Source organism: Aspergillus novofumigatus (assembly GCF_002847465.1).
Source record: "Aspergillus novofumigatus IBT 16806 chromosome Unknown P174scaffold_5, whole genome shotgun sequence".
In the NCBI taxonomy this organism is placed as follows: Eukaryota; Fungi; Ascomycota; class Eurotiomycetes; order Eurotiales; family Aspergillaceae; genus Aspergillus; species Aspergillus novofumigatus.
In genome coordinates, this window is record NW_020194278.1 from 308,262 (window position 1) to 332,789 (window position 24,528).

The 24,528-nt window shown below is 50.0% G+C and overlaps 12 protein-coding genes across 12 annotated transcripts; 4 read left to right on the forward strand and 8 right to left on the reverse strand.

The window, feature by feature from the left end:
- Positions 1-22: 22 nt before the first annotated feature.
- On the forward strand, positions 23-1,272 carry P174DRAFT_451725 (uncharacterized protein; the record flags this gene model as incomplete). Its single annotated transcript, XM_024829028.1, has 2 exons — positions 23-353; positions 406-1,272. 2 exons carry the CDS (start codon positions 23-25, stop codon positions 834-836), a joined length of 762 nt encoding a protein of 253 aa, XP_024680974.1. The 3' UTR covers positions 837-1,272.
- A 288-nt stretch (positions 1,273-1,560) lies between these two features.
- Positions 1,561-3,078, forward strand: P174DRAFT_390603 (SDR family NAD(P)-dependent oxidoreductase). Its single transcript, XM_024823490.1, has 2 exons — positions 1,561-2,602; positions 2,683-3,078. The coding sequence occupies exons 1-2, from the start codon at positions 1,879-1,881 to the stop codon at positions 2,889-2,891; spliced, it is 933 nt and encodes a 310-aa protein (XP_024680975.1). The 5' UTR covers positions 1,561-1,878; the 3' UTR covers positions 2,892-3,078.
- A 2,413-nt stretch (positions 3,079-5,491) lies between these two features.
- Positions 5,492-6,275, forward strand: P174DRAFT_442226 (uncharacterized protein). Its single transcript, XM_024827524.1, has 2 exons — positions 5,492-5,621; positions 5,657-6,275. The coding sequence occupies exons 1-2, from the start codon at positions 5,521-5,523 to the stop codon at positions 6,162-6,164; spliced, it is 609 nt and encodes a 202-aa protein (XP_024680976.1). The 5' UTR covers positions 5,492-5,520; the 3' UTR covers positions 6,165-6,275.
- Positions 6,251-8,013, reverse strand: P174DRAFT_460947 (serine hydrolase domain-containing protein; the record flags this gene model as incomplete). Its single annotated transcript, XM_024829946.1, has 2 exons — positions 6,251-7,523; positions 7,616-8,013. The coding sequence occupies 2 exons, from the start codon at positions 8,011-8,013 to the stop codon at positions 6,251-6,253; spliced, it is 1,671 nt and encodes a 556-aa protein (XP_024680977.1).
- A 713-nt stretch (positions 8,014-8,726) lies between these two features.
- On the reverse strand, positions 8,727-9,010 carry P174DRAFT_371835 (uncharacterized protein; the record flags this gene model as incomplete). The annotated part of the gene is made up of 2 exons (XM_024822398.1): positions 8,727-8,792; positions 8,822-9,010. The coding sequence occupies 2 exons, from the start codon at positions 9,008-9,010 to the stop codon at positions 8,727-8,729; spliced, it is 255 nt and encodes an 84-aa protein (XP_024680978.1).
- A 371-nt stretch (positions 9,011-9,381) lies between these two features.
- On the reverse strand, positions 9,382-9,810 carry P174DRAFT_421453 (uncharacterized protein; the record flags this gene model as incomplete). Its single annotated transcript, XM_024824953.1, has 2 exons — positions 9,382-9,660; positions 9,712-9,810. The coding sequence occupies 2 exons, from the start codon at positions 9,808-9,810 to the stop codon at positions 9,382-9,384; spliced, it is 378 nt and encodes a 125-aa protein (XP_024680979.1).
- Positions 9,811-10,781: 971 nt separating this feature from the next.
- Positions 10,782-11,072, reverse strand: P174DRAFT_421455 (uncharacterized protein; the record flags this gene model as incomplete). The annotated part of the gene is made up of 2 exons (XM_024824954.1): positions 10,782-10,901; positions 10,968-11,072. The coding sequence occupies 2 exons, from the start codon at positions 11,070-11,072 to the stop codon at positions 10,782-10,784; spliced, it is 225 nt and encodes a 74-aa protein (XP_024680980.1).
- Positions 11,073-11,485: 413 nt separating this feature from the next.
- Positions 11,486-12,124, reverse strand: P174DRAFT_371861 (oxidase ustYa family protein; the record flags this gene model as incomplete). The annotated part of the gene is made up of 3 exons (XM_024822403.1): positions 11,486-11,770; positions 11,817-11,953; positions 12,001-12,124. Coding segments are annotated over 3 exons (546 nt in total), but the record flags the coding sequence as incomplete, so codon positions are not given.
- A 1,383-nt stretch (positions 12,125-13,507) lies between these two features.
- Positions 13,508-14,654, reverse strand: P174DRAFT_407907 (uncharacterized protein; the record flags this gene model as incomplete). The annotated part of the gene is made up of 2 exons (XM_024824154.1): positions 13,508-13,668; positions 13,745-14,654. The coding sequence occupies 2 exons, from the start codon at positions 14,652-14,654 to the stop codon at positions 13,631-13,633; spliced, it is 948 nt and encodes a 315-aa protein (XP_024680982.1). The 3' UTR covers positions 13,508-13,630.
- Positions 14,655-15,663: 1,009 nt separating this feature from the next.
- P174DRAFT_442230 (ketopantoate reductase family protein) lies at positions 15,664-16,789 on the forward strand. The gene has a single exon (XM_024827525.1). It carries the CDS (start codon positions 15,737-15,739, stop codon positions 16,724-16,726), a length of 990 nt encoding a protein of 329 aa, XP_024680983.1. The 5' UTR covers positions 15,664-15,736; the 3' UTR covers positions 16,727-16,789.
- Positions 16,790-18,792: 2,003 nt separating this feature from the next.
- P174DRAFT_442231 (GNAT family N-acetyltransferase) lies at positions 18,793-19,430 on the reverse strand. The gene has a single exon (XM_024827526.1). The coding sequence runs from the start codon at positions 19,343-19,345 to the stop codon at positions 18,812-18,814; it is 534 nt and encodes a 177-aa protein (XP_024680984.1). The 5' UTR covers positions 19,346-19,430; the 3' UTR covers positions 18,793-18,811.
- A 168-nt stretch (positions 19,431-19,598) lies between these two features.
- P174DRAFT_504560 (putative ubiquitin conjugating enzyme) lies at positions 19,599-23,270 on the reverse strand. The gene is made up of 2 exons (XM_024831212.1): positions 22,980-23,270; positions 19,599-22,926 (listed from the first exon to the last, which is right to left on the reverse strand). The coding sequence occupies exons 1-2, from the start codon at positions 23,140-23,142 to the stop codon at positions 20,000-20,002; spliced, it is 3,090 nt and encodes a 1,029-aa protein (XP_024680985.1). The 5' UTR covers positions 23,143-23,270; the 3' UTR covers positions 19,599-19,999.
- Positions 23,271-24,528: the final 1,258 nt, after the last annotated feature.

A 24,528-nucleotide genomic window follows, 5' to 3' on the forward strand; every position in this document is an offset into this window, starting at 1 on the left:
CCTGTCTCACAACACCACCATCATGGCTTCCAAGAAGCTTTTCCGCAACCATGCTCTCGGCCTTATCGAAGTAGCCCTGAAGTGGCTTTCAGCGACAAGCAACATCTTGAAAGCGGAGGTTGATGAGATCAAAGAAACATTTGAGCAAGTCAAGAAGGTGGCTGCGCGTGACCGCAAGCTACCTGGAGTAGCTATAAGCGACCTGACACTGGAGGAGGTTGAGAGCATTTTCTATATCAAGAAGTTGACTCCAAAGAACAAGCAACCAGGTGATAAGTGGGATTTAGAGCCTTACAACAATGTGATTAACGTCCAATATCCTGATGACTTTTTGGAGTTTTTTATATTCCTTAGTAAATGCCCTCTTCTCTTAGAAATAGGATGTTTACTTATTCACTAAACCAGACAAGGCCCTTGACTACCTTAAACTGGCCCATGAGGGCTCCACAAAGGCTGAAGTACTAGTACGCGCACAGCTCAATGTCATTCTTGGCTTGGTGCTGGGGTTCACTAAGCAAGACAGTAGGATTATACCATATCCAGTCTCGTGGGGTTACAAGACCCCATTTTGGAAAACAGTCCGCATAAGGTTCCGGGAGAGGTTGCTGCGTGGTCAGCCAGACTATGCACTGTGGTATGGGGCGCAGGCGAACCTTGAGACCAACCTGGTTATTGTGGAAGCCAAGACCCGGGAAGAGCTGGGGAAGAGCTGGGGAAGGGTGAACAACAGTTACTGGGATATATGGGTACGTCTGCTCTATCACAGTGAAAGCTTTGCTACGGATAGCCAGACCTTCAACTTCTACCGTATCAACCAGAGGAGCAAGGTGAGTTAGGAGACACTAATACAACGCTGCTCATGATTTCCCAACACGCCAATGGCCACGGATATTGCGGCACAGGCAGCCATTGGAAAAGGACCACTACAAGCGAGGGTTCTTTCATGTCCATTCGGAGTAAATGGAGAGCCAATCTCTAGGCTTCCGAGGTATCTTCTCGTGGCTGCAGATTGAGGATGGCAAGCCTTGCGACGAAGTGTTACTGTGTGGATATGTGGATGGGCGGTGATTTCAGTATTAGCCACGCATCCTCGGACTCCGTAGATAGTGCAACAAAGAGGGGCGGCGCTTGCTGTAGCCGGTGGGGTGGGTACCTGACCTCAGGCTGGCAAATCCCCCGATGCACCTGAAAAAGACTAATGCGGGGCCGCACTGGCTGAGATCTCTGCATTCAAAACCCCCTGAGAAGACAATACAGCCTGTGCATTATCGGTTCCACTCCGAGCGTCAGGTAACATTGAGGTTCCAGAATCCAGCCTGCCGCCTACAGACAAAGAGTTAGCAAGACTTCACCCGCTATTGCCCGTATAGGCCCCACATTCAGCTGCTTCCGCCCACTCATTCATGCGGCTGTTCCAGGCAGACGTCTGCATGAGTCATGAGTACACATGAGTACATGCATGCTAACTAGTACGTGGTAACTTAGGAAGCCACTAATGGTTGTATCCCTTAGCATGCCACTGAGTTATTTTATTTAGCGTGGAATCCACCAATCCACTATCCGAAATGATTGGTCAAAACATCAATACAGAAGGTACCTGCATGGGGGAACACCCAAGGGGATGGTCAGTGACCAGGCTAAATTTTACTGACATGCATTACATTAATATTGGCCTCCCCTCATACTCTCACCAGCCATACTCATCTCCATCTCTGCTTCAGACTGTTTGTGCTATCTTGTGTGCTCTACTACCTACTCATCACTTCAGAGTGATTCCTAAAGACAGTTGTCTATTTGACTATTTACACACTCACTCTCGTGCAATACACCACAGCAACCAAACCACACAGAGAAAAAGAGAGCCCACAGTCTGACATAATGGCGGCGCCACCACCCTCCTATACCAAGGTCACTCACTCTGCCACGTATGCCAGCATCAATCCAACTCAGCCCGGCCTGTCCACTGCGGGCAAGGTTGTGCTGATCACTGGCGCATCTGGCGGCATCGGCCGGGCCACCGCCGCATCCTTTGCTGCATCGCGTCCCCGAGCTCTCATCCTCTTCGGCCGACGCGCCGACGCCCTGGCGGAAACCGCCACGGCTGTTCGAGCCGGCCACGCAGAGGTGACCATTCAAACTCACACGGCTGATCTGTGCGATGCTTCGGGCGTACGCGATGCCATGAACAAGGTGGCTGCCGAGTTTGGCGGTATCGACATCCTCGTCCACTGTGCCGGCTCACTGGCCCCCGTGGTTCCCCTTCTGCAAGCCGATCCGGCTACTTTTATGGACGGCTACAAGACTACTGTTGTCGGTACGCTGGTGACGGCACAGGCTGTCGTCCTGGCAAACAAGACGGTCAGCGCCAACACGGACAAGCCAGTCACCTTTATCAATCTGACAACAGCCGGCATCCTATTCCCCCCTTTTCCCGGCATGGGCGCCTACAGGAGCAGCAAGATGGCCGCCGTCAAGCTCTTAGACTCCTTTGCCGCCGAGAACCCGCAAGTGCGTCTTCACAATGTGCATCCCGGACTCCTCCAAACGGCCATGTCTGCCAAGCTAGCTGAGACGATAAAATTGCCATATGACTATGATGACAGTAAGTATAAACTGGACCCGTCCTTTGTCGCCAATCTGTTTCTGTATGCAAGTAACTAACTGTCATTCTTTCCTTCGCAGTCTCCCTTCCCGCCGATTTCCTCGTCTGGATTGCCTCCCCCGAAGCAGAGTTTCTCAGAAACAAGATCGTCTTCGCCTCTTGGGACGTTGATGAGCTCAAGGGTCGCAAGAATGAAATCGTCGGTTTCCGGCCGGGAGCTGGCGAGCTCGACATCGGCTACCAAGGATTCCCTCGGTTTATGGCTGGGCAGCCTTTGCCCGGCACCTAGTAGGCGACCGGTACTCTGTATGTGTAGTCGCCATCGCAGGCTGAAGGGACTGTGCTTGCGCAGCGTGACTAAACCAGTACATGAAGTATTTTCACAGGGGAGAACGAGCGCGAAGGCGCCATGAAAGGAATGCCAGAATTATGTTGCTCAGTTGAGCATAGCTTTTAAATGATAAAGATAGAAGACGAATAAAGATTAGTCATCATCAATTTCCAACTTGAAGGGCTGCGGTCATCCATTGAAGGTCACCCGCGGGAGAGTCCGATTTAGACCGGTTGTGGATTGGATATAGCCTTGATCCGCATGGGTTGATCCATGACCTATCTCACCCACCCCTTATATCCGCGTGCTTTGGATTGTGGACAATGGACAGATATATCTATATTACCTATTATATTAGCTAAATAGCCTTATATAAGTGGTTAGGGCGCCCCTAAGTTTAGGATGAAAAGTAGTGTGGAGTTATATATCTTACTACAACCATCATCATAGCTAGGGAGGATCAGGAACACCTAAGAGCATTAGCAGAACAAGTCAAAGTACTCCAAACACCTAGCCACCCGCAGGGCTGATAGTTATGGGCCCAAATATAATTATTCTACAGTCAGCCAATCAGGAAAATAGCTCTCTATACAGAGTACGCATTCTGGTTGTATTTGCGAATGCAAATCATTAATGACTACTTCGCTGCTCCGGAATATGTACCACAGATAAGACACATGTAACGAGCGGGATTATATTTCTACTAGCTAATTCTAGTTTTCAGAGAAATCTAAGGCTAGCTGTGAGTGAAATACCCTTAGCTTGCGAGGAAGAGCCTGCTGGTAGTTAAATGACCAATCGCCTAAATAGTGAACGTTGATATTATGGCCTCAACAGATGAAATCCCGGCTGGAAGTGTAATCATAGAAATTTCACATACTCACAAAAAGCAGGAGCGCCATTGTTTTGGTGAGTGGTCCCACGCAAAGCAATGGATCGTGGAAAGTAGAAATAAAATATATATCTGGTGTGTTCAAAAAGGGATATTCCAGCTGGGCGGAATTGTCTAGTGCAAGATCACTGTGCCGCAGTGCAGTCGGAGAGACCGACCCCAATCCTTTTACCCATCCATGTAGCCATGAGAAACCAGGCGAATTTCAGTTCAAAGGAAGTTGAATGGGCAAGAAATTTCAAAAATTTGTTCTGCGTTGAAGTTGTTGTTTTTGCCTGTCCAGCCAGATTGGACAGACTCCTTCCACACCTACGGAAGGATAGCTAGGTAACCTCCATGAAGCCGACAGTTCTCCCAAAATGGATCAAGACCTAAGGAAGCCATGTCAGGGGCAGTATGGAAATCTACAAACAGAATGGACGAAAGGGTTAGTATCCTTCTATCTCGGGTCTGCGAGGGAAACCTAATAATAAGAGTTTAGTTTGCATTTGCTAAAGTGACAATGGGACAGCCGAGCACGTCGAAGTGCAGACAACGTGCCCTTCTCTGAGAACAGACAGTTGAAAGTCATGCATGTTGGGACAAGACCGACCTCTCCGAACCGGACGAGGATGTCCTTGAGAAGCCCAAGTTGCCCGATACATGACTACATGCAACCCACCCCTGCGAAAACACCTTTTTATACGGGAAGCCAGCCATTACACTGCATTGAGTCCTCATCATGAATCGACCTCCAGGTCCAATCGTGCTCTCATCCTAAAGCACATGGGCGAACCGGGACAATGGCGGATTCCTACACCCACGCCGAACGATTACATTCAAACCGCTCTTCCCAAAGAGCAGGGATCCAGATGTGGACATTGTTACTGTTGTGAGCGGAGGTGTCACAAGACAGAAACGGAAGCAGTTTAAAGCACGGAGCAGTGAGCTTGATGTTTTCCAAACCTGCTTCAGGACTATGACTGAGACATGTACAATGGCCAGAAACCGCAGACAATCTCGCGGAGGCGTTTGGCCAGTCTGACGATGCCACAGCATATACTACCATAACTGTGATATGGAATCCCTACAGTAGGAGTACATCGTCCGGACACCTTTTTAGCTAGGGCTATTGCATTTAATAGATGCGTTCTATCTTCACGAAAGCCCATCGAAGACTGTATAATTCAAAATGGCATAAACATTAGAAAGCTCCGACCTGCAAGGACAGTGGCATCGTTCCGTCAGCCCACATGGAACTTTAACAGAACCTATTCCTTCGTGGCACAATGTGATACTGATGCATAAGTGGCCAATGCATACTGCAGGTCTGGCTAAAATAAGCATCATAACCCTCCATCCGTGAGATTTAAGCGTGTTTGCCCCGATTTGAATGGAGAAGAATGGGAGGCCAAAGGATTAAGTAAGAAATAGTAAGGAAATCGGCATGTGTTGTACCAATGATTGTAGTCAATTCGAGACATGTCTTAAGTAGTGTCTGAAATATCCGCCGCCGATTGGTGATTGAATCCCCGGTGGCTCCAGAGCTGCAGAAGCGATGAAGAACCGAGTCAGAATTCATCGTGAACCCCGGTCCTGTGTCGCAATCAGCTCATTGTTGCTTCCACAGTCTGTGCAGAAATCTATATAAGTTATAACCCCTCCTCTTCCCCCTCGTTTCTAATCATCAACAGTCAAGACAATCATACCATCAAAATGACCATACTCCACCTCCTCACCGGCCTTCTGGCCTTTACCTCCACCGCCCTAACCCAGTCCATCACTCCCCCGATGGCTGCCCCATCCCGACCTGGACAGTAAACAACTTCCACTGGTACAACGGCTCCCACAGCCTGGACTGCGTGCACAACCAAGCCGACATCAACGCTTACGGCTGCCTCTGCCCCGGCACCGGCGGCTGGTGCGAACCCAACCAGGCCACCTGCAACGGCTCCTGGGTGCCCCTGTGCTGGACCGGCATGCCAAACTACCATCCCTGGGGCTACGGCCCGCTCGAGACCCTCGACATTGACTTCACGGACGGCCTGCAGTGCCACGACGAGTACATCGGGTACCGGGTGCACGATATCGGGAACGGGGAAAGTAACTGCGGCTATGGGGACCGCGGGATGGGGCGCATTGTCTCGTTCTATGGGAGCTCAAATTATGAGACTTCCGTTGGGAGGATGGACTATGTCCTTGGGGCGGGGCATGCGCTGACATGCAACAATGGGAGTAAGATTACGTACTCTGGGAGCACGGAGTTTGAGCTGCAATGCGTGCATGATGCGTTCTTCAATGCGACGTGCACGGCGGAGGAGTTTACGATTCCCGTGTTGGCTTATCAGTGGGTTTCTTGATAACCAGTAGGTGTATGCATCTGCATTTATGTTGATGGATTTATGTACCTCTATGAATCAGACAACAGACAGCAGACAACAGACAACTATCTATGAAGAGTCACATTCCAAGCTGGTAATTCCACCTTGCTCGCCTTCCCCTGCGCATCCACTTCAAACACAAATTCCGCCAGTGATTTAGTAGCGTATCCCCCGCTGCCGACGACAATCCAGTCATTCACGTCAAAGTTTCTCTGGAATAGTCCTCCCGACTTTTGCTGTGTAGCTGTATATGCCCTAAAGGCCACCTGTCCGGCATTCCTCGACATAATCGTCGGCACGAGCCTGGAGTTCTCGTTCCCGAGTAATTTACCCAGCAGGGGCATGAGATCCGTCCCGTTGCTGACCCACGAGGTAACCGACAAGCCTGGATTGCCCGAAGAACTAACATCCAGTGCGAGAGAGGAATTCAATCGATCGGTCGTGAACCTCCCCGCAAAATTCTTCTTTGCTTCAGACGCAGCCTGCTCCATCAGCGCAGGGAGGACCGCCTCCGTTACAAGATCCGCCAGGAGACTCGTCGCGTCCGATCGCGTTGCCAACGCGCTGGCCCCGATGATACTAAACCCAGCTTCCAAATCAGGAACCAAGACCAGAAAACTGCCGTAGTTCCCTGCATCCCCGAGCTTGGTGTATAGATCCGTGACCACGCCGGACTGGGCATGCTTGTACCGGTATATCTCCCACGGTCGACCGACGGAATACTGCAGGTCCGCCGTGTGCGAGATGGGCTTCATCCACCTGCGTGTGACGACGGGTGGTAAGAGCGTGGAGTTCAGGATCGCCGTCCCGAATTTTGCTAGGTCGTTGGTGGTCGAGTAGATCCCTCCTGACGACTTGGAAATGCCACCGTCGTAGCCAAAGCCCGAGGCGAAGTCGCCTGCGATCACAGACCGAGAAAACTCCGACGCTCCCGGGACGACAGAGTAGGACGAATGCATATCCAGCGGATCGAAGATACTTTGCTTGTATATCTCATCGAGAGACTTCCCGGTCAAGTTGGCGAGAGCCAGGCCGAGAAGGATGAACCCGTTGTTTGAGTACGCCGGGCTCGTCCAAGGGAGATACACAGGTGCGTCGTTGGCTCCGCCAGCGGTATACAGAGGCGCAGTACACGGCTCGCTCACGTTCGGCAGACACGGTGACAGTGACAGGGCGTCGTTCAGGTCGACAGGGGGGAGTCCGTAGGTTGCTGGATCGATGGCTGCAGGCACGGGGTTCAAGCCGGCCAGTATCGCAATTGCGTACTGCAGGAGTAGATCACCGCCGTCCCATGGCAGTACATCGCGCGCAACGCCGCTGATTTGCGCGGCAAGGGCGCTGGGGTGATTTGGTTCCAGGGGGTAGAGTAGACTGAGTCCGTGTTGGCTCTGGGCTTGACGTATTCGGCAAAGGCTGGAATAATTTCCGACAGAGGCCGTTCCCATTGCTCACTGTCGAGCTCACGCATCGCAGCAAAAACGGTGAAAAGCTTCGAGAGACTAGCCACGCGGTAGATACTGTCTCCGTCGACCTTTTTGGTGCCATTTGGGGCATTCTGGATCTCGGAGGAGGTGTAGTGAAACTGCAACGACTCCGCTGCTGGGTCATGGGTGGAAAACAGACCAACGGAAAAGGTGAGGTTCTTCAGCAAAGAGGAATCTGAGGAGGTCTCGCCGTGTAACCTCGCTGTCAGACTTTTCCATCCAGCTGCGACTCGGCTTGACTTGCTGCTGAGGTCTCTAGGGGCAGGATACACCGGACCAAGGAGGTTGGCCGCGCCGGTGCTGCATACTGCAAGAAGAGAAAGAGAGAACAAATGCACTCGCATTTTGCTATTGTAGTGGTTGAGTTGCTGTCTGTCAACGACAATCACTGGCCACCACGGCCGTATTTATACCTCGAATACAGCCTGACATACTGGACATACACTTCAGCATCATCTAAATACGAAACCTGCTCATCACCATGGACATCTGACGTGCAGCTGAGTCTGGAGCCTCAGCCGGTCTTGGCCATGTTATATACCCAATTCGGTAGTAATCCGCAATAACGCCCCAGCTTGCCCAGTTTGGCAGGCTTGCGCCACTTTCAATCAGCGAATCAACAGCACCTTCAATGAGCATGTAGTAAGCTTGAATATTAGACTAGATTAATACATCAATGCACCTCCTGGCTGATTACTTCCTGTTTAGAGGCGTATCCCCGCTGCCACCGTCAGCAGTCAAATTGCTCCTATTCAAATCAAATAGCGCGATTCTAAAAAGGTGTCCGGATAATATACTTCTTAGTACAGGAATGTCCTATCATATTCATGGTGATAATATCCCAGCTACTTCCTGATCGCAGAGTATGAAATCACACTGTAGCCAAGAGATCCCGCAGGCTCGAAAACACCGTGACCATACAGGTCAGTCTGGGGCTGTCATTGGCTGTATGTCATGAGAATTTGAGGGTGAGACTTACAAGTCCAGGGAAGATATAGACAGGAAGATAAGTCTGACTAGACGCGATATTCCTATCTTCTGCTTTGTACTCAGAAATTCAATTTGAAGGGATACACTTGATACTCAAGATAGAATGACGACCAGCATAACCCAACGCCAGAGACTGCACCAACCATGGTATCCAGTTCTTACACAGAATAGCCTACATGAGTCCACTGTATGTGTCTCCCTCCTGCAGTAGCTTCCGCTCTTCGTCCACGTAGTCCCCGACACTTTTTCTTTCGCCTTCCTTGACCGGTGGATTGGGCTGATCACCCTGCTGAGGCTGAGCCTCAGACTGTTGCTCCTGTGAATTATTTTGCCCTTGTTTGTTGTCGTCATGTCCGTGATGGAACATCCGGTCCATGAATCCGGTGCGGTGTGAGGTATGTGTGTCTTTCACATCAGCGGGGCATACTATGAGCCTTGCAGAGATGGCTTACTTTCGGACATGGTTTCTAATTAGAGAATAATCTCCTAGATGATGCTTTTACGGGGAGAATATTGAGTATGGGGTCTTTTGAAGGTGGTGGATGGAGGGAGGCGTTTATAGGAGTGTAGACGTACGTCATCGACAGAACACATAATCAACTCAGTTCAGAACACTCGCATAAGATGGGTATCCACACAACAATCAATCGATAAAACCATCACGTTCCACTGAGACATCGATTTCACTCAGGGTCTCGGTTTGGATAGTTCAACCTAATCCATTATCTCACTCTCCGCGCAATAACAATCCCCAACAATGTCAGAAAAATAATGGCCACAATAAACACCAGCGCAACCATCCGACAGCATTCCCGCTCTGTGTCCCTTCTCTGTCGGCGCTCGAGCTGGCGGTCGCATGTCTCGCAGTGCACATGTGGTTTTGTAGGGTCTAATTGCGAAAGCTCATTTGAGGAGTCTTGAGGGTGGGACTCCACATCGTGTGGGTTTGCGATGTTTAAATTTTCGCCCAGGTCGTTGTCGGGGACAGCAGCGTATTGATGCTGAGATAGTCAGTTCGAGGCTCTAACTACATCAGCGTAGAGAAAACATACTGTCCTTGACGATGTGGCTGTCGGTTGATTGATAGGTTCTGTGTCAAATAGTTCATGGTAGGCAGGCGCTGGCTCTTCAGAAGCTTTTGGGCGATTCATATTGATCACTTTTCGGCGGCAAGGTCGACTGGATGGCCGAGTCAGAGTATGATGTTGTATATCTGAGGTCTGTCGATGATTGATATCATGGTGTTGATGATAATGTTATAGCCTGGATGACCCAGGCTTACAGCACAGCCACCACGAGGCTGAGCATCGACGCTATGTCCAGAGTCCACCTACGGCACGAGATTGCGAGCAGTCATCAAAGGCTTAAATACGAGGGGTAATTGGAGGGAAAGCCAGGAAATTCATCTTTCGTAAGCACTAACGCCTGCATCAGCCGCAGATGAGCCACCGGTCAGACACTGACCAATTCAGTCTGTGTGCCACGAGTGGCAAGTTGCTACGAACTACGAGTGACCATCTAAACAATATCGAAGGCGGTCCCAGGGGGCTATTTGAGTGTGACTACGCTGTTCACCAAGTCCACCCTGTGGTATCCTTCGCCCAGTTCGTTGTCAGAGATGGCTGGCCAAATCAAACAGAACGTAGGACTTGTCATGCCACTCTTCGTTTGTATCAGTGCGGCCTGCGCGTGGAAAACCTGAGAAATGCCTAATCGTTGTCAGCTTATAGTGTTCGCTACTCAACGACGGATAGAGCGTACATATTCCCGGTAACCTCGTCATAGATGACCTTTGACATGGTTGGGATACGCGGCAGGTAACCACACTTCCTCAGCTTTCTGGTTTTCATGTCAATTGAGAGCAGGCCATGTAAACTTACGGATAGGCTCCACGAAATTTATCGCGGATCGCCTGGCGTGACTCAAGATCTAGCTCCCAGAATTCTTCTTCGCTTAGAGGTTCCCCGGGCACTTTATCCCAGACCACATAAGTGATATAACCCCCGGAACAATACTATCTTCCGCTTGCTTTCCCTCTTGGTAAGCAAGGGGATCAAGGACAATATCGCATTCCAATATCTTGAGCGCTTTCAAGGTCCTCAACTCAACGTGCGGCTGTGGCTTAATGCTTTCGTCGAATCTGAGGGCTCTGATATTGAGTGCCAATGACAGGAATTTGAAGATATATCCGCATAAAAGCCTTCTTGCTAGGATTGTCCTTGCGATGGCAGCGAACGGAAGTCTAAGGCCATCAGTAACATGCGGCTGCGTCATCCATTGAGATCTTCCAGAGCTTATTATCGATCACCCAGGTTTGGCGAGAGAGGTAGAAAGGAGGCTCGGATGGCGGATCGAGAGTGATGTCCATGCCTTCAGGGCTGCACAGGAACTCGGCAGTTCCGGGATTGTCCATGCTGGCTTGATGAGTTTGCAACGATCGATGAAGGTGTATTGATGTGAACGAAAGCCTAATAAGTCTGGCGTTTGGACAGGACTGAAGAAGACGAGAGGTGTTGATGGAAATAGTGTCATAGATAGGTAGCGGCATCCACTCAGCCAAACTGGGAAAGCTCTAGGCCCTGTTTTCCTGGTCATTCGACACTTATTAATTAATATTATTCTTCAAACCGCCTCTGGGTGGTTTCTACAGGTTCGAGCTGTACGCAGAAGGCCTGCCAGCGCACGAGCTGGACAAGACTGGAGTGACATCGTGAGCTAGACCCAAGTATCATATTATAGAGGAGCATAGGAGCCCGAGCATCACATTCACATATACGAGTATACACCGTCAGCAGACGATAATTCGAACAAATTCGGTCTCGCCAGTCAAGGATCCACCACCACCAGGTGTAGGGTCCGATCAAATTCTCCTGCCGGTCTCTCGAGCGCCCACTGCCGAATAGCCTCAAAGTCCCGACAAGTGTGCATATTATCCGCCCTCACTGTGACCATCTGTTTTTCTTTATTCCACGCCCACACGTCGACGGTGATATCGGCGGAACACATCAGACTCTGACGTATCATCTCGATACAGTGATCAAGGTGATGCATAGCCTCCTCGTCATTGGGGTCATGCATATCAACACCCCAGAGTACTTTGCGGAGCATATCCTGCGCGCCGTCAGATCTTTTCACCAGCGGATGAAAGAAGAACTACCAAACAGTGCAACTGATGAAACACATCGAGTCCAATCAGATAGTACCCGGAACTGTACCCCGAATCATCAGGAATTGGGACAGTCTTATTAACCAATTTCGCCGCCTCACTGGCAGGTATCTTGACCATCGCCGGCGCTGAAGGCTCAGCCTAAGCCTAGCAGTGCATTGGGGGAATGACCTACCAACATGGATATCATCCCACGCTTTATTGTTCTCTTCCGATGGCGGACCCATGTAGATTGACTTTTGACCTCCCCAGCCGGAATTGAACGCAACGTTCTTGTATCTGATGACATCTTGAGCAGGAGCTAGGGCTCATTAGCTGTGAACTTGCACATTGTAAGCTGCTTACAGTTAAACCATATCAGGTATTTCTAATCCTGGACTCGTCCACACTGCAATACCAGCTCCTATAGCAAAGACAAAGAGCGAGACTATAAGGATGTATTGAATGGCGATAATCTTCCGGAACCGGTGATATTCTCTGGCACCGAATGGGACTGCTTCATGCAGGCATTCTGATTGCTTTTCATTTACGAGTGCCTCCCTACCACTAGCATCGCTATTGATGGAATCTCGATAGTTTTTCAGAAACATTTGGATAACTAGATAATCACGATGAAGCAGCTTAGGACGAAACGACGGAGTGATGGTGCGACGGCCGTGGCGTTCGGCATAATATATGCATATTCCAGTTATCTAACCACTACAACCAGAAGAAGCGTAGGAGAAATAAAGGAGTCTCTAGACCTCGCACTAGCCATAAAAGGTCATCAATAGGAATTTAATATGATTCGATTCGCCTTGTGGTGTATCCTGGCATAAGAGCTGCTTGAGGGGGTTTCTTTGTTCTCGGTGTGCGGGGGTCAAGTCCTTAGGAGTTATGCTGGTCATTCCATGGAATGGCAACTGCCGGACATACTGCTTTAGTGATGAGTGATAATATAGGGAGATAAAGTGCTGATCTTGAAGTATTTGATGCAGACCGAATTCTCACTAAATAAATGAAGTCATTTGCAGAGTTTGGTATATAAGTCTCCGGTATTGATGACATGTCAACACCTAGTCGAGGATCTATGCGGAGAGTTAACATGCATTGTCTTGGATGGCATGTTCTCCTTTGGTACTGGCGGAGTCTATCTGAGCTAACAAAAGCGTTGTATCTGTTCCAGAGCGTCAAATCAACAAGCAAGATGGTTCCGTACCAGACTGTATACCTAATCTACTCCGTGTCCGATAAAAGGATATGTCAGCTCCTGTTTGGAATAATGAGTGAATGGACAGATAGATCTTAACTGCGAAAAAATACCTAGTGCAGAACATCGTGGCCCCTCTGTAATAATATTTGCATTACCACCTTGCTCCTTCCTCCTCTAGCACAGCTTCATAGCCCCTGTGTTCGTCAATGATCACCTAGTCGTTATGACTGATTTACCAGGAGTATCATCTATACTAGAAGATTGATCCTTCCTTAAAGCGCGGATATGTGCTGCTGAAAGGATCTTTCTAGTATAGTCTCAACAGGAAATTAAAGGTAAAAGCTATGATTGAGAGACTGCCATTAGTAAACACATTTCGAGGATGGCAGCAGAAGGAGAGAAAAGGGAGCACTGAATACTACACGAGCGAGTGCAGGAGCAGTAGGCGGACCACTTTGACCTACTATAATTTTATGAATACTAAGGCTAAAGCAGTATTGACATCTCGTAGGGTCGTGGATTGATTGTCTTTAATTGTCGAACCACTATTGCATAGATATACTCTGGCGGGAATCCCTACATTTGCCTCTCCCCTTGACTTATTGCGTCTCGTCTATAGCCAGTCGAACGCTTTTCCAAACGTCCCAATATCTAATGTTAGTATCGCTTCCATCTTGTGTGATAGGCCAAATCCGCAAAAACACCTTAGTTACCCACGGATACACACTCTCGTTGTAGGAAAACTGGAAACTGGAATTCCGAGAGCTTCGCGCCTCGAACTTGTCCCGGTGCTCGTAGCGGAGATCGCGCTCGATGGTCCACTCCGAGGCAAAGAACCTCACAAGGCGGGAGAACACGCATCGCGGACGGTAGTGCCGGTCAGCTTGCCCTTTGATTGACAAGGTCAGCCGTTCAAGGAGTGGTGCATCGTGGGACTTTGCGGCCGAAATGACCTCGAAGATCGAGGACGCAAGTGGTTCGTCAATGAGGGTATTGACCAGGAGTCTCCGTATGTGTCCATTGCGGCTTCGGTTGATGCCTTCGAGGTCTTCCTCGGTGTATTGATTGTCAAAGTCGTCCCAGTCCGGGTCGATGGAAGTATTCTCCTGGTACAAGGTCGGATCAGATACGTTTAATTCCAGGTCGAGGAACTTCAGGTTTCTGATTGTGCCCAAGGCCTTGTAGAGAGCTACTTCCCGAGCGTCTCCTTGGGTGCGACGGATGGAGATGCTCATCTTCTCCAGTAGAGGACAATATATGCCGAGCTGGAGGACATCGTGCTCGCTGAAACATTGCCAGGGTCGACTGTTGGTGACAGACAGCTTGCGCAAACGCGATCCGTGATGTTTTGCCAACATCCCTATCGACAGCTGTGAGTGCCATGCAATCAGATGGATCTCCGATAGCGACGGTAGACTCTGAAGAAATTTTGTTGCTTGCGGGTAAAAGCCGGGTGCTTGTTCTGATCCGGCCTCTGTAGGACCGAGGAACAAGCGCAGGGTTCGAAGGGCTGGGAAATGAAGATGATCTGCCCATGCTGCGAATGCTTCTGCCGTGATGGACGATCCCAGATCAAGAATCCGCACTGTGGAGAAATTAATGTACGGAACCCATTCCTCCAGTGCAGCGTCAAGCATGGGGTGGTAGGAGTGTTTGACTCGAAGGCATTCTATTGCGGCTGGACGTTTGTCGCCTGGGTTTTGCATCAGTTTGGTCATGCCAGCTCCTGACGCATTATATGTACGGTCGTCTGACGCCCTTGGATACATCACTTTTAGGTTGGGGCGAGGCCTAGGATTCGCACAAAGCTTTGTTTCTGCCAGATACCTTCTGGTATCGACGTGTCGTAGTGGGGAGTGATACTATGCAAAGACGGCGAGGTGACTAGGCAATATTCATGTTCCTCAGCTGTAGGCTCCCATATACTCCGCAGCACGAACGAATGCAAATGCAGTCTACATTCGGGCCGGTATTGATGCAATGCTTGAAGCAGGCAAGGAGGGAACTGTTCGTAATGCAAATGGTGAAGATTTTCTAGGGTAGGTAGGCTCTTAATCAACCCCGCGACACTTTCCCAGCATTCAAAGTTGTTGTTTTCGTCGCGATAACATATGTCCCACCCTGTGCCGTTGAGCTCCTCTTCAAACTCGTACGCATCTTGCGGATCGCGATTCAACGGTGAGAAACGCGAGACTCGAGCTGGGAACCACTCGTCATCATCCTCCTCTTCAGGGGGATCTCCCAAGAGAAAGCCCTCGATGATCAACCGCCTGACATAACGAAAGGCATCAGCCTTTTGCAACTTGGCACAGACCGTTGCTACTTGATTGTCAATGCGTCCACGGTGACAAAATTGCAAGCGCACTGTATGAAAGACAAGTGACTTGGCTACCGACAAAGCTAAGGCGAAGCATCGCTTGTTGACTCGGAGCAGGCGAAAGACACTGAGTGGATGCACGTCAGCAAGTAAGCGGACAACTAAGGAAATAATCTCTGGAGGAAGGGCCTGAAAAGACATCACGTCATTTCAGAGGAAAAGGAGGACGAGAAAGAGAAAGCTCGTAAGATCCTTCGTGTTGAGCCGAGAGGCCCGAAAATCCGAGATAAATAATCGACCCCACCAAGAACGGGAATAATGTTGACTCACCGACCTTTCAACTTCACCCCCTGATCGTCATCCGAGGAAAACGGCCCCCAATTTCTCATCGCCACCTCAGCCATGGCATCAAAACCTCATATTCTGCTGTTTGGGGTCGGTAGTGTTGGCGCCATTCATTTACTCCAATTGCAACGCGCCGGATGCACCGTGACAGCAGTGTGTCGGTCCAACTACGACGTCGTCAAGGAGAAGGGATTCACTCTGAGAAGCGTCCGATTTGGCAATGTCACATATCGGCCAGATCACATCGTTCGCAGTATTGCTGAATGCCCAAAGGACACTGTATATGATTACGTCCTGGTGACCGCGAAGTGCTTCCCCGGCAGTAAGCCGTCACTAGCAGATCTGATCAGACCGGCCATTATTGGCCGTCCAGAGACTGCCATCGTTCTAGCACAGAATGGCATAGAAATCGAGAAGGATATTGCAGACGAATACCCGGAGAATCCCATCCTCAGCGGTGTCGTCTACCTCCCAACCACCCAAACTAGTCCCGGAGTCATCGACTACCCAGAGATGCTAAACTTGATCGAAGTGGGAACGTATCCCGCCAATGCACCCGCTACACACAAAGCAGCGGCCAGCAAGCTCGTTGACCTCATGCATCAAGGCGGTGGCGAGGCTAAATTTTACGACGACATTCAGATCGCGCGGTGGACCAAGCTGCTCGTCAACGCGTCGTGGAACCCTATCTGCGCGCTGAGTATGTGCTCGGACGGGGGCTTTCTCCTCAGCTCCGAGCCATTCGCATTCGAACTTGTCTGGGGAATCATGATGGAGATCGTGGAATTGGCGAAGAAGCTGGGGATCCCCGGGGTGGACGAAGAAGCGGCCAGGGTTCGGCTTCAGATAGCAACACGTCGGGCGAAAGAAAGAACAGGACGCGATCCCAGTATGCTGCAGGATGTGAAACAGGGTCGGCCATTTGAAGTCGAAGCGATTGTTGGGAACACGGTGAGACTGGCTCGGAAACATGCAGTGAGCATGCCCCGGTTGGAAACTGTGTATGCATTGGCAAAGGGAAGATATGAAGCCCTAGCCCGCAATTAACCTAGCGAGATTAGAGTCCAGTTAATGATACATTTATTGAATAGACGCAAGGTACTGCAGCAGATTGATTCTAACCAATGAGATGTTAGCTTTCTGGCTGTTTGTATAGACATCCACCTCTACATGCTGCAGACCCAGAAGAGAAGTGAATTAGAAAGTGTATGCATTATCTCAGTCCCGCCATAATATCTGACCTCTTTTATACTTGCACTATGCTTAGCTTCCACAACCTGCTTACAAGCTGTTAACTCGAATATGCCTATGCTAGAAATGGTCGTCTCGACGCCTTTTTGGCGTAGTGGTTTGATGGCCAATAACTATCTACTTTCTCCCTCCTCTGTCGCCCTTTCCAAAAGTCTTTTTTTTAATTCTCTCTGTGCCTATCGCTTGATTGCCTTCTGTTAGCGTCTTCTACCTTGCTTTGAGGCCTGTCAGGCTGTTTCCTTCTTACAGGAATGTGATTACTTGCTATTAATCTCCCATTATGGTTGGCTAACACAAAAGGATGGCATTTCTAGTGATTCCCATCCGCTATTTCGTACACGACTTGACCAGCTTGTTCAATTCATCTAAGCTCGTGTTGCAGTGTTCGTCGTTCCATCTATTTCCTCTTATATTTGGGTTGCTACATCTAAATGTATGTTTTTCCCTATCCGAATCTCCGAGCCAGACCACATACCTGGGAATCTCACCTTTCCGCCTAGAGTTGAAAGTTGGCTCTGACGCTGACATTTGCAGATGACGAGCGGTTCGAACACGTCACCGTGCAACATCGACGGCAGTTGGGTATGATCATAAGGCCGTCGAAAGCCTCAAGAACACGACGCAGCTCTGGGACCCATATTTCATGGGTGAAGAACACTTCGGTGGTACAAGCAATGAAGAGTCCTAGACTCTGAGACTACAGGCGTCATCCGGGAAAGAGTTAATAGCAGAGCCGGCTTTCACCCCATGAAGGTAGCTGGAGGAACTCGCCAAACCTTCTTAATCACTCAATGCAAGTCCGAGAACACAGTTTGAAATTCCTGGGTCGAGGACCTCTGCGCTCGTCCGCATGACGACCACCGATGATGAGTCGGAGTCTGCGTTGGGGGATTCCTGCGCCTTAGGTAAAGAGGCAGCAGGCTCGGGACAGAGCCTGCACGTAGTCAGACAGGGTTTGAAGGCCCCGGATTATGAAAGTGCATGGTCGCTTGGGCTGGATCGTCTTCCAGTCCTCAGAACAGGCCATCTGACGATTGTGCTTGAAAAGTACTGGAACAACTTTTCCATCATTGTTCCAGACAAAGAGGACACCGATCTAGCTGAAGTCCCATGTGCCATAGGGCGCTGTAACTCGTTCTACCGGCTGCGAGAAGGAGATGGGAACGTCCAAACCTGAACGAATTTGGGCCTGCGGGATTCGAGATCCGACTAGCGACGTCGCCGATAATCGCGAGTATGGTTTATTGCGTCCTGGTGTCATTGTTGAGCTCTGGAAGTTACCATCCACTCACATTGGGTATCGTACGACCTCCGGCGTCCTGCAACGAATACGTCAGGTTGCTTGGAAGCTCCTGGGATGACCCTCAACCTACATAACGATCAATCTTAGCAAAAGACATAATTTCACTATTTTGATTTTTGGAGAGTCAGCAGAAGGATTGATGCGGTTTTCATTAGAAACCCCCCTCTCCCGCCGTCCGGGTGCACGTTCAACACACCGAGGTCCTTGATGGAGATGCGGGCCCGAGATACTTGGTTGGAAGACAAGTCAGAATACAGATGCCATCCCTAGGCGCGAGATCCGATTGAATTTCGCGATGCTTGTTGGCCGCCGGCCTACTACCGATCTCGAACAAGACAACTTCATAGACAGGAATCTTCTGATGGCATTGATCAACAGATTCTGGCGTTGTCACGGCCGGCGTCTGCGTGCCGATAGTCGCGTCGCTTTTGACAATTTGCCTTCGTCAGGGAAGGTGGTGAAAGTGCATTTGGCGGCATAGGAAGCGAGGTGTAGACTATGAGTCTCTCGCATAGGTAAACCAACAAAGACCAACAAAGAATTTCTTTTCCATAACATACGCCAATCCATAAGTTACATTATACTCTCTTCCGCATCACACATCTGCTATCCCTATCATGACCACACCTTGCCTGCTCCTCCAACTCCCGTGCATGTCCCTCCCCAGCCATACCCACATCCACTTCCTCAAACCCCATCCTCGTATAGAACCGTCCATTAAACCCCAAATCCCGATACGTCGTAAGAGAAACATACTCGTACCCCCTATCTCTCGCCTGCTCTTCCACCTCCTCAAGCATCATCCTCGCTATCCCCTTCCTCTGCCAGTCTTCGTGGACGTCCATCTCGGCGAGGTACAGCATTCCGTCTAGGTCTTGCACAGCGATGAAGCCTACGGCTGTGTTGTCTGAGGTCACTGCCACCCATACGTTCTGCTGCGCGATCATTGAGCGTAGGGTTGTTGGGTCAAGGGGCGGGGAGTCGGCGATCCAGGCGAGATTGACGGTGCGGAAGAGCTGAGCGGCGGAGGTTTCGATGGTGTTAAGCTGTGTGATGTCTTCTTCAACAGCTAGGCGGATTGAAATTTCGTTTCTTGGTGGAGTAGTGGTCATTGTGGTTCGTGGTGGTTGCTTGAGTATAGGTACCGGGAGATGCTGGTGCAGGTTGTATCGTTTTAGTTGGTTGTTTAGTATTGCCGGGGCCGTGACAGTAAATTTGAGGAGATAGGGCTGATATGTAGACTCAAAGTACCCACTGTTAGCTGATCTTAGGCAACACTACAATAATCACCAATCAAATACGAGTACGAGCGTGTGCCAGTTCTAGAGAGTTTGAGTCATACTAGATTCTTGGACTATGAAAAGCGAGCAACGTCAGGAATCCTTATTAGCACAATCTTCGAGAACTAAGCAATGGATTTTTGTGTGTCCACATTCATGAATAGTCATCATCTCATAAATCGTAAACAAATTAAGCCCACGAAAGCCGCTGAATATCCTCCGGAATCTGCCATCCATGCGCAATGCACGCCCTCTTATACGCTTCAACCGCCTCGCCAACAGAATAGTCCGTGCGAGACCGGTTCAGCGCCAGACGCGCAGGACGGGGTTCGGTGTTGGTGATTGCCATTCGGACCTGCAGCAAAACGCTCTCGATAGATGCCGTCGGGAGCCAGCCTGAATTGGTCAGAAGTTCCATACACATGGCCCCGCCGGCGGTGACGTGCCCACCACCGCCGTTGGCAAACTCCAGGAACCGCGGCCGGATCACGCGGACAAATGGGGGAGACATGGGGAAGCCCGGGGGAAGCGAAGTTCGAGCACGACGCTTTTCATATTCGCTTGCTTAAGGTCTTTGGCGAGCGGGAGTTTGGGGTCGAAGCTGTGCAGCTCCACGATCCACTGGTATACGGTGGTTATAAAGTCTGGGTCAATGTACCAGCCCAGGTCGTGAAGGGGCTCTCGAGCTTGAACTTTGAGAGTCGCTTGGAGATGTTGCTGTAGAACCTTGGTCGCTGGTGTGGTTGCATATTGGGGAGGGGAGAGCAAGGGAAGGGACTCCTTTCTGAGAGTTCCGGGCTCGAAGTCACTTTTCACACCGTTCTTGGACGGCTTGACTGTCGGGGGCTCCTCTATCTCGCCCTCGTCTTCTGAGAGAAGAATCTGAAGATCGTCGAATGCTGTGGCCACACTAACAACGTCATCTTCCTCCGAGACTATACTGTTTTTCGAGGTGTCAGGGGTAGGCATCTTGTCGGCATCCCGCTTTCGCTTCTTTCTTCCAGGAGATGCGGATATGGCAAGGTCAGTATCGGTTCGGCTAACGACCCCCAGGCTATTTCTTCGCTGGCTGTTCAGAGCAGAGATGGGAATGCAGATTGAAGTTCCATTTGGCCCCTGGGCTGGGTACTTCGGATCCTGTTTGTACATGGCTGATGGTTTTGCATTTGCTGTTCCATCGCCAGGTCCTGCACCTTGGCATTTGACGAAGAGATATCTCGGCTGTATCCAGTCCAGCTGAGTGACGACGTAATGCGGATCGGTATGTTTGAACTGAGTTGGCGCGTTGACCAGCTCGTTTAGCGAGACAAGCATCCTGATCTTCAAATTGCTCTGAGGCCAGGAGTAGTCGAGTCCTTCCAGCGTGTAACCTATGGATGTATGGAAGTTATTTGACAGGTAAACCCCATCCCCATAGGCGCGTCCGTTTATAACCTCTTTGAAGTGCAGACCTTCTCTGAGAATACTGTGCCAGTTCCACACTGGACTTCCGTGCCAGGCAAAGATGGTTGGGTAATCTGTCTTGGTAATGGCAGCGTTAGCGGCGACGGCGGCTCTGAAGCGCTGCTCCTTGTCTGGGGCCCCTTGCACAAGCCGAAACTGCTTGTATGACTCCATTCCAGTCACTCGATGGTCAGAATGCGTGGTATCATCCTCCAGGATAAAGGAACGATTCGACGCAACAACCCAACGCAGCACGTCAAGTGCTGCCGGGGAAATGACATCCCTCCAAGCAGCCAGCCTTTTGTTATCGGAGTCCGCAACGAAGGCTTTCATCTTATCAACATTGGGGAGGGTATCGAGGAGCAGTCTGATCGCAGCTCTTTTCTCATTGACGTCAAGGTCATCGAAACTCCTCTCATAAGCCATGAATTTGACCTGTGACGGGCCAGGCAGAAGTTCAGATGCTGAGAGCTGCTGTCCCTTCACGGTGGGAGAGGAGAGCTGCACCTCACAAGTACCTACATCAATGGCCTGTACTCGACAGTGCCAGGGTCCATCCTTCAGATCCGTTCCAGTCTGGAAAATGACCACCCAGTCCCCAGGTTTCAGATCTGCGCGCTCATCCAGGCGACAGGCCATTGTTGCAGGGACCAAGTTGCCACTGTGACAGGTTGGGACCTGAGAAGACTTTCTGTCCTTTAGTATTGTCAGATGATGTTCGACCTCGTCAAGCCTATTCATGTTTAAGACCCCTGGGACTTTGAGACCTAGGCCTGTGGGAAAATCGGTGAGTCTACCGGATACTGCGCGAGCATATGTCAAACTGATGAGCAAATCAACAACACTAGGTTGGAATTGAATCTCGTGTTCCAAGCTCGGGCCCATACCGAGCGCCATGTACTGGAACAAACACAAACTGTTGGAGCAAACGTACGGCTTGATTGCTTCAAGACTGTCGCGGATTTTGCAATGGCAGACCAGGCAGAATTCTGTGCACTTCACAAAGTGGCGAAGAGTGAACTGCATCGCTATCAACGGCAGGGATAATTTATCAGCCCCCTGGCCTTGATCTATATAGTCGTCTTGAAATAGGGCCGGTGCGGAGGCAATCCAGGTGTCTGGCTCGAAATAGTCGTCGGGTAGAGCTCCATGTTCCGGCTTCCTGCCTTGATTCTGTTGAATGTAAAGCTCAGCGCCGGTCCATGACAAGCCTAAATGATATCGCAGTTCCATAATCCGGAGGAATCTCTCGTTCAGGAGCGAATCCAGCGGTTGCTCGATAAACAGGGGTCTCAATCGGGCGGTCCCTGTTAGGACTTCTTCAGCGAGTGGGAGATTCCCTTGAAAGGCTCGGATGGCGTCTTCGGCAGTTGGCTTATAAGAATCACATAATCCGACGTGGAACTGGATTGCAGGGTACTTTGCATTTCCGAGCGCCAGCAGTTCCTGAAAATGCACATAGGTCCCTGGATAACGAATGAGCAGAACCAGGTATTCCGAAGCGCGGACGTTCCATGCTTCCATGGCCTCCTCAGATATGTCTAGTCTACCGATGCGACAGGAGACTGATACGATTATAGCGCCTGTCAGTTTTCCCAGACAACCCACTTTAAGACCAGCATTTTTCACGGCGCGAAGGTCGCGGCGCAGGGTCTTCAATAGATGCTTTTCATCTGTCCGCGAAATGCCAAATACCGGTTCATTTTCCATATCCCAGTCAACGTCGTCGTCGTCGTCGTCGAAGTCAGTCTCGTCAACCCCATAGCCAACCTCCTCGTCGTCATCGGCTTCGAAATCCGGTTGCCGTAGCGCGTCTTGGACGAGCTCGTCGATGTAAGTCAGGAAATCGTCAAGTGAAACTCCTGAAAACCTGGACTGAGCATTTTCTAGAACTGTAGCGACCCTTGAAGGAGGATCTTCGGACGTGGTGAAGACAAAGTACGTGTGGTTTTCGGGATAGTCTTGTGTATCTACCGAGGTGTTAGTTGGTCCCGATCGTGAGTAGGTCCTGAAGAAGCCTTACCTGATACTATGGCTTGGAAATCAATCCTGGTGTCTGTTGAGGAATCAGCGAACGTAAAAGTGATAGAACCATCATGATCCCCTGCTCTGACACCGTTCAGATGAGGGAATCTGCCGGGTACTTTTACACCAATCAGGTCTCTTTGAAAGACTTTGCAAGGCATGATGCCTCATGCAGAAGAAAAGCCTGCAATTCGCAACATATGACCTTCTGTATTTCGGGATATGTCTCTGAGTTGATGGAGGTGATTGTAAAACGTGGTTGACGTTGGATGTTCGATGATGTGTTGCGTTGTAGTGAGAGAGAAGTCAGTCAAAGAACCAGAGGCCCGGTTGGCATCCCTAGATGCCTGTCTAGGCTGCAGCGGTCATGGATACCTAGTTTTCTCTCTGTGCACAACCATGGTATCGCAATTTCTATCCCTAAATGGTCTCACGCCTGCGCAGTAAAGGAATCTGGTAGCATTCCTGCGGAGTGCGTCATTCTTTTCCGTTCTATATCTTAATCTACTGCATTGAGTTCGGTTGTTTCTCTTTGTTCGACGGCTCCCGACTCATTTCCATTTGACTCTTGAAACATTTACTCTTCCCCAGGAACAGTCCTTCTACATCACTTAGACACAAAGAATTTTGAAAATTGACTCGTGATGGTATACAAAGAAAGTAGCTTGATATTGTCAGCTCCAACAAATCCATCCTCATCTGGTGTAGTTCTGCCTCAGGCAAGATTGCCCCTGAGTCGGCGCTTCTGATTGGCCAGCCCCTTACCAAATGGTCCTCTTGTCACATGACTCGATTGAAAGCTGCCCAACTAGGAAATAGGGCACAGTGTCAGGGCTATGAGGATCATGCACATTTGCGAAGTTGTCGAAGTAGATTACTGCTATTAAATCCAGACATTGTGTCATCTATTCTCTGGTCTACTATCTGTTCAGAATATCAGACTTCCTTTCTTGACCTCTTTGATTTACCGTGCATTATATCTATATATCTTACCGCTGTAAGTACCAAGGACGCTCCCGCCATCAAAACACGGGACTGCCTTCTTACATTTCGTCAACGTCCAAAGTAGCTTTGGGGTGCCCATGTGCTATGCTCCAAGTCATCACCACAGACCGAATCAAACTATCCTTCTGGCATAGCAATTACCTTGCTGCTGACCCCGCGACCGTGATCCTTTTGCCTCTGCCTTGATCCGATTGAGTAATGGGAGTTGTCACTTCCAACAAAATGTTATACGCCTGAAAAGGGAACGGCGTACGGGAATACGTCGATAACCGGACTGATTGGATCAACGGGAGGAAGCTTTCCTCCTTCGATATAAACGCGTGCGGTGTGAATGAGCGGTCCTGCGCCCCTCTATGCGAGGGACCGCCACCCTTGCTCAAAGCAGGATAGATAGCACTCCAAGGTCTGAGGGCGTTATTGGGGAAGTTGTGCGATGTGATGGCTGCTTGAACTCGAGCAAGGTCGCCTGGGGCTTGAACGTTCTTCCATGACGTGTCAGGTTATCGCACCACTTTTCTCGACATGGAAGGCTCTCATGTTGG

Coding starts and splice junctions, on each gene's coding strand:
- P174DRAFT_390603 (XM_024823490.1), top strand. CDS start 1,879: ATGGCGGCGCCACCACCCTCCTATACCAAGGTCACTCACTCTGCCACG. Junction 2,603..2,682: donor GCCATATGACTATGATGACA/GTAAGTATAAAC, acceptor TTTCCTTCGCAG/TCTCCCTTCCCGCCGATTTC.
- P174DRAFT_442226 (XM_024827524.1), top strand. CDS start 5,521: ATGACCATACTCCACCTCCTCACCGGCCTTCTGGCCTTTACCTCCACC. Junction 5,622..5,656: donor GCCCCATCCCGACCTGGACA/GTAAACAACTTC, acceptor CGGCTCCCACAG/CCTGGACTGCGTGCACAACC.
- P174DRAFT_442230 (XM_024827525.1), top strand. CDS start 15,737: ATGGCATCAAAACCTCATATTCTGCTGTTTGGGGTCGGTAGTGTTGGC.
- P174DRAFT_442231 (XM_024827526.1), bottom strand. CDS start 19,345: ATGACCACTACTCCACCAAGAAACGAAATTTCAATCCGCCTAGCTGTT.
- P174DRAFT_504560 (XM_024831212.1), bottom strand. CDS start 23,142: ATGCCTTGCAAAGTCTTTCAAAGAGACCTGATTGGTGTAAAAGTACCC. Junction 22,927..22,979: donor TTTCCAAGCCATAGTATCAG/GTAAGGCTTCTT, acceptor ACACCTCGGTAG/ATACACAAGACTATCCCGAA.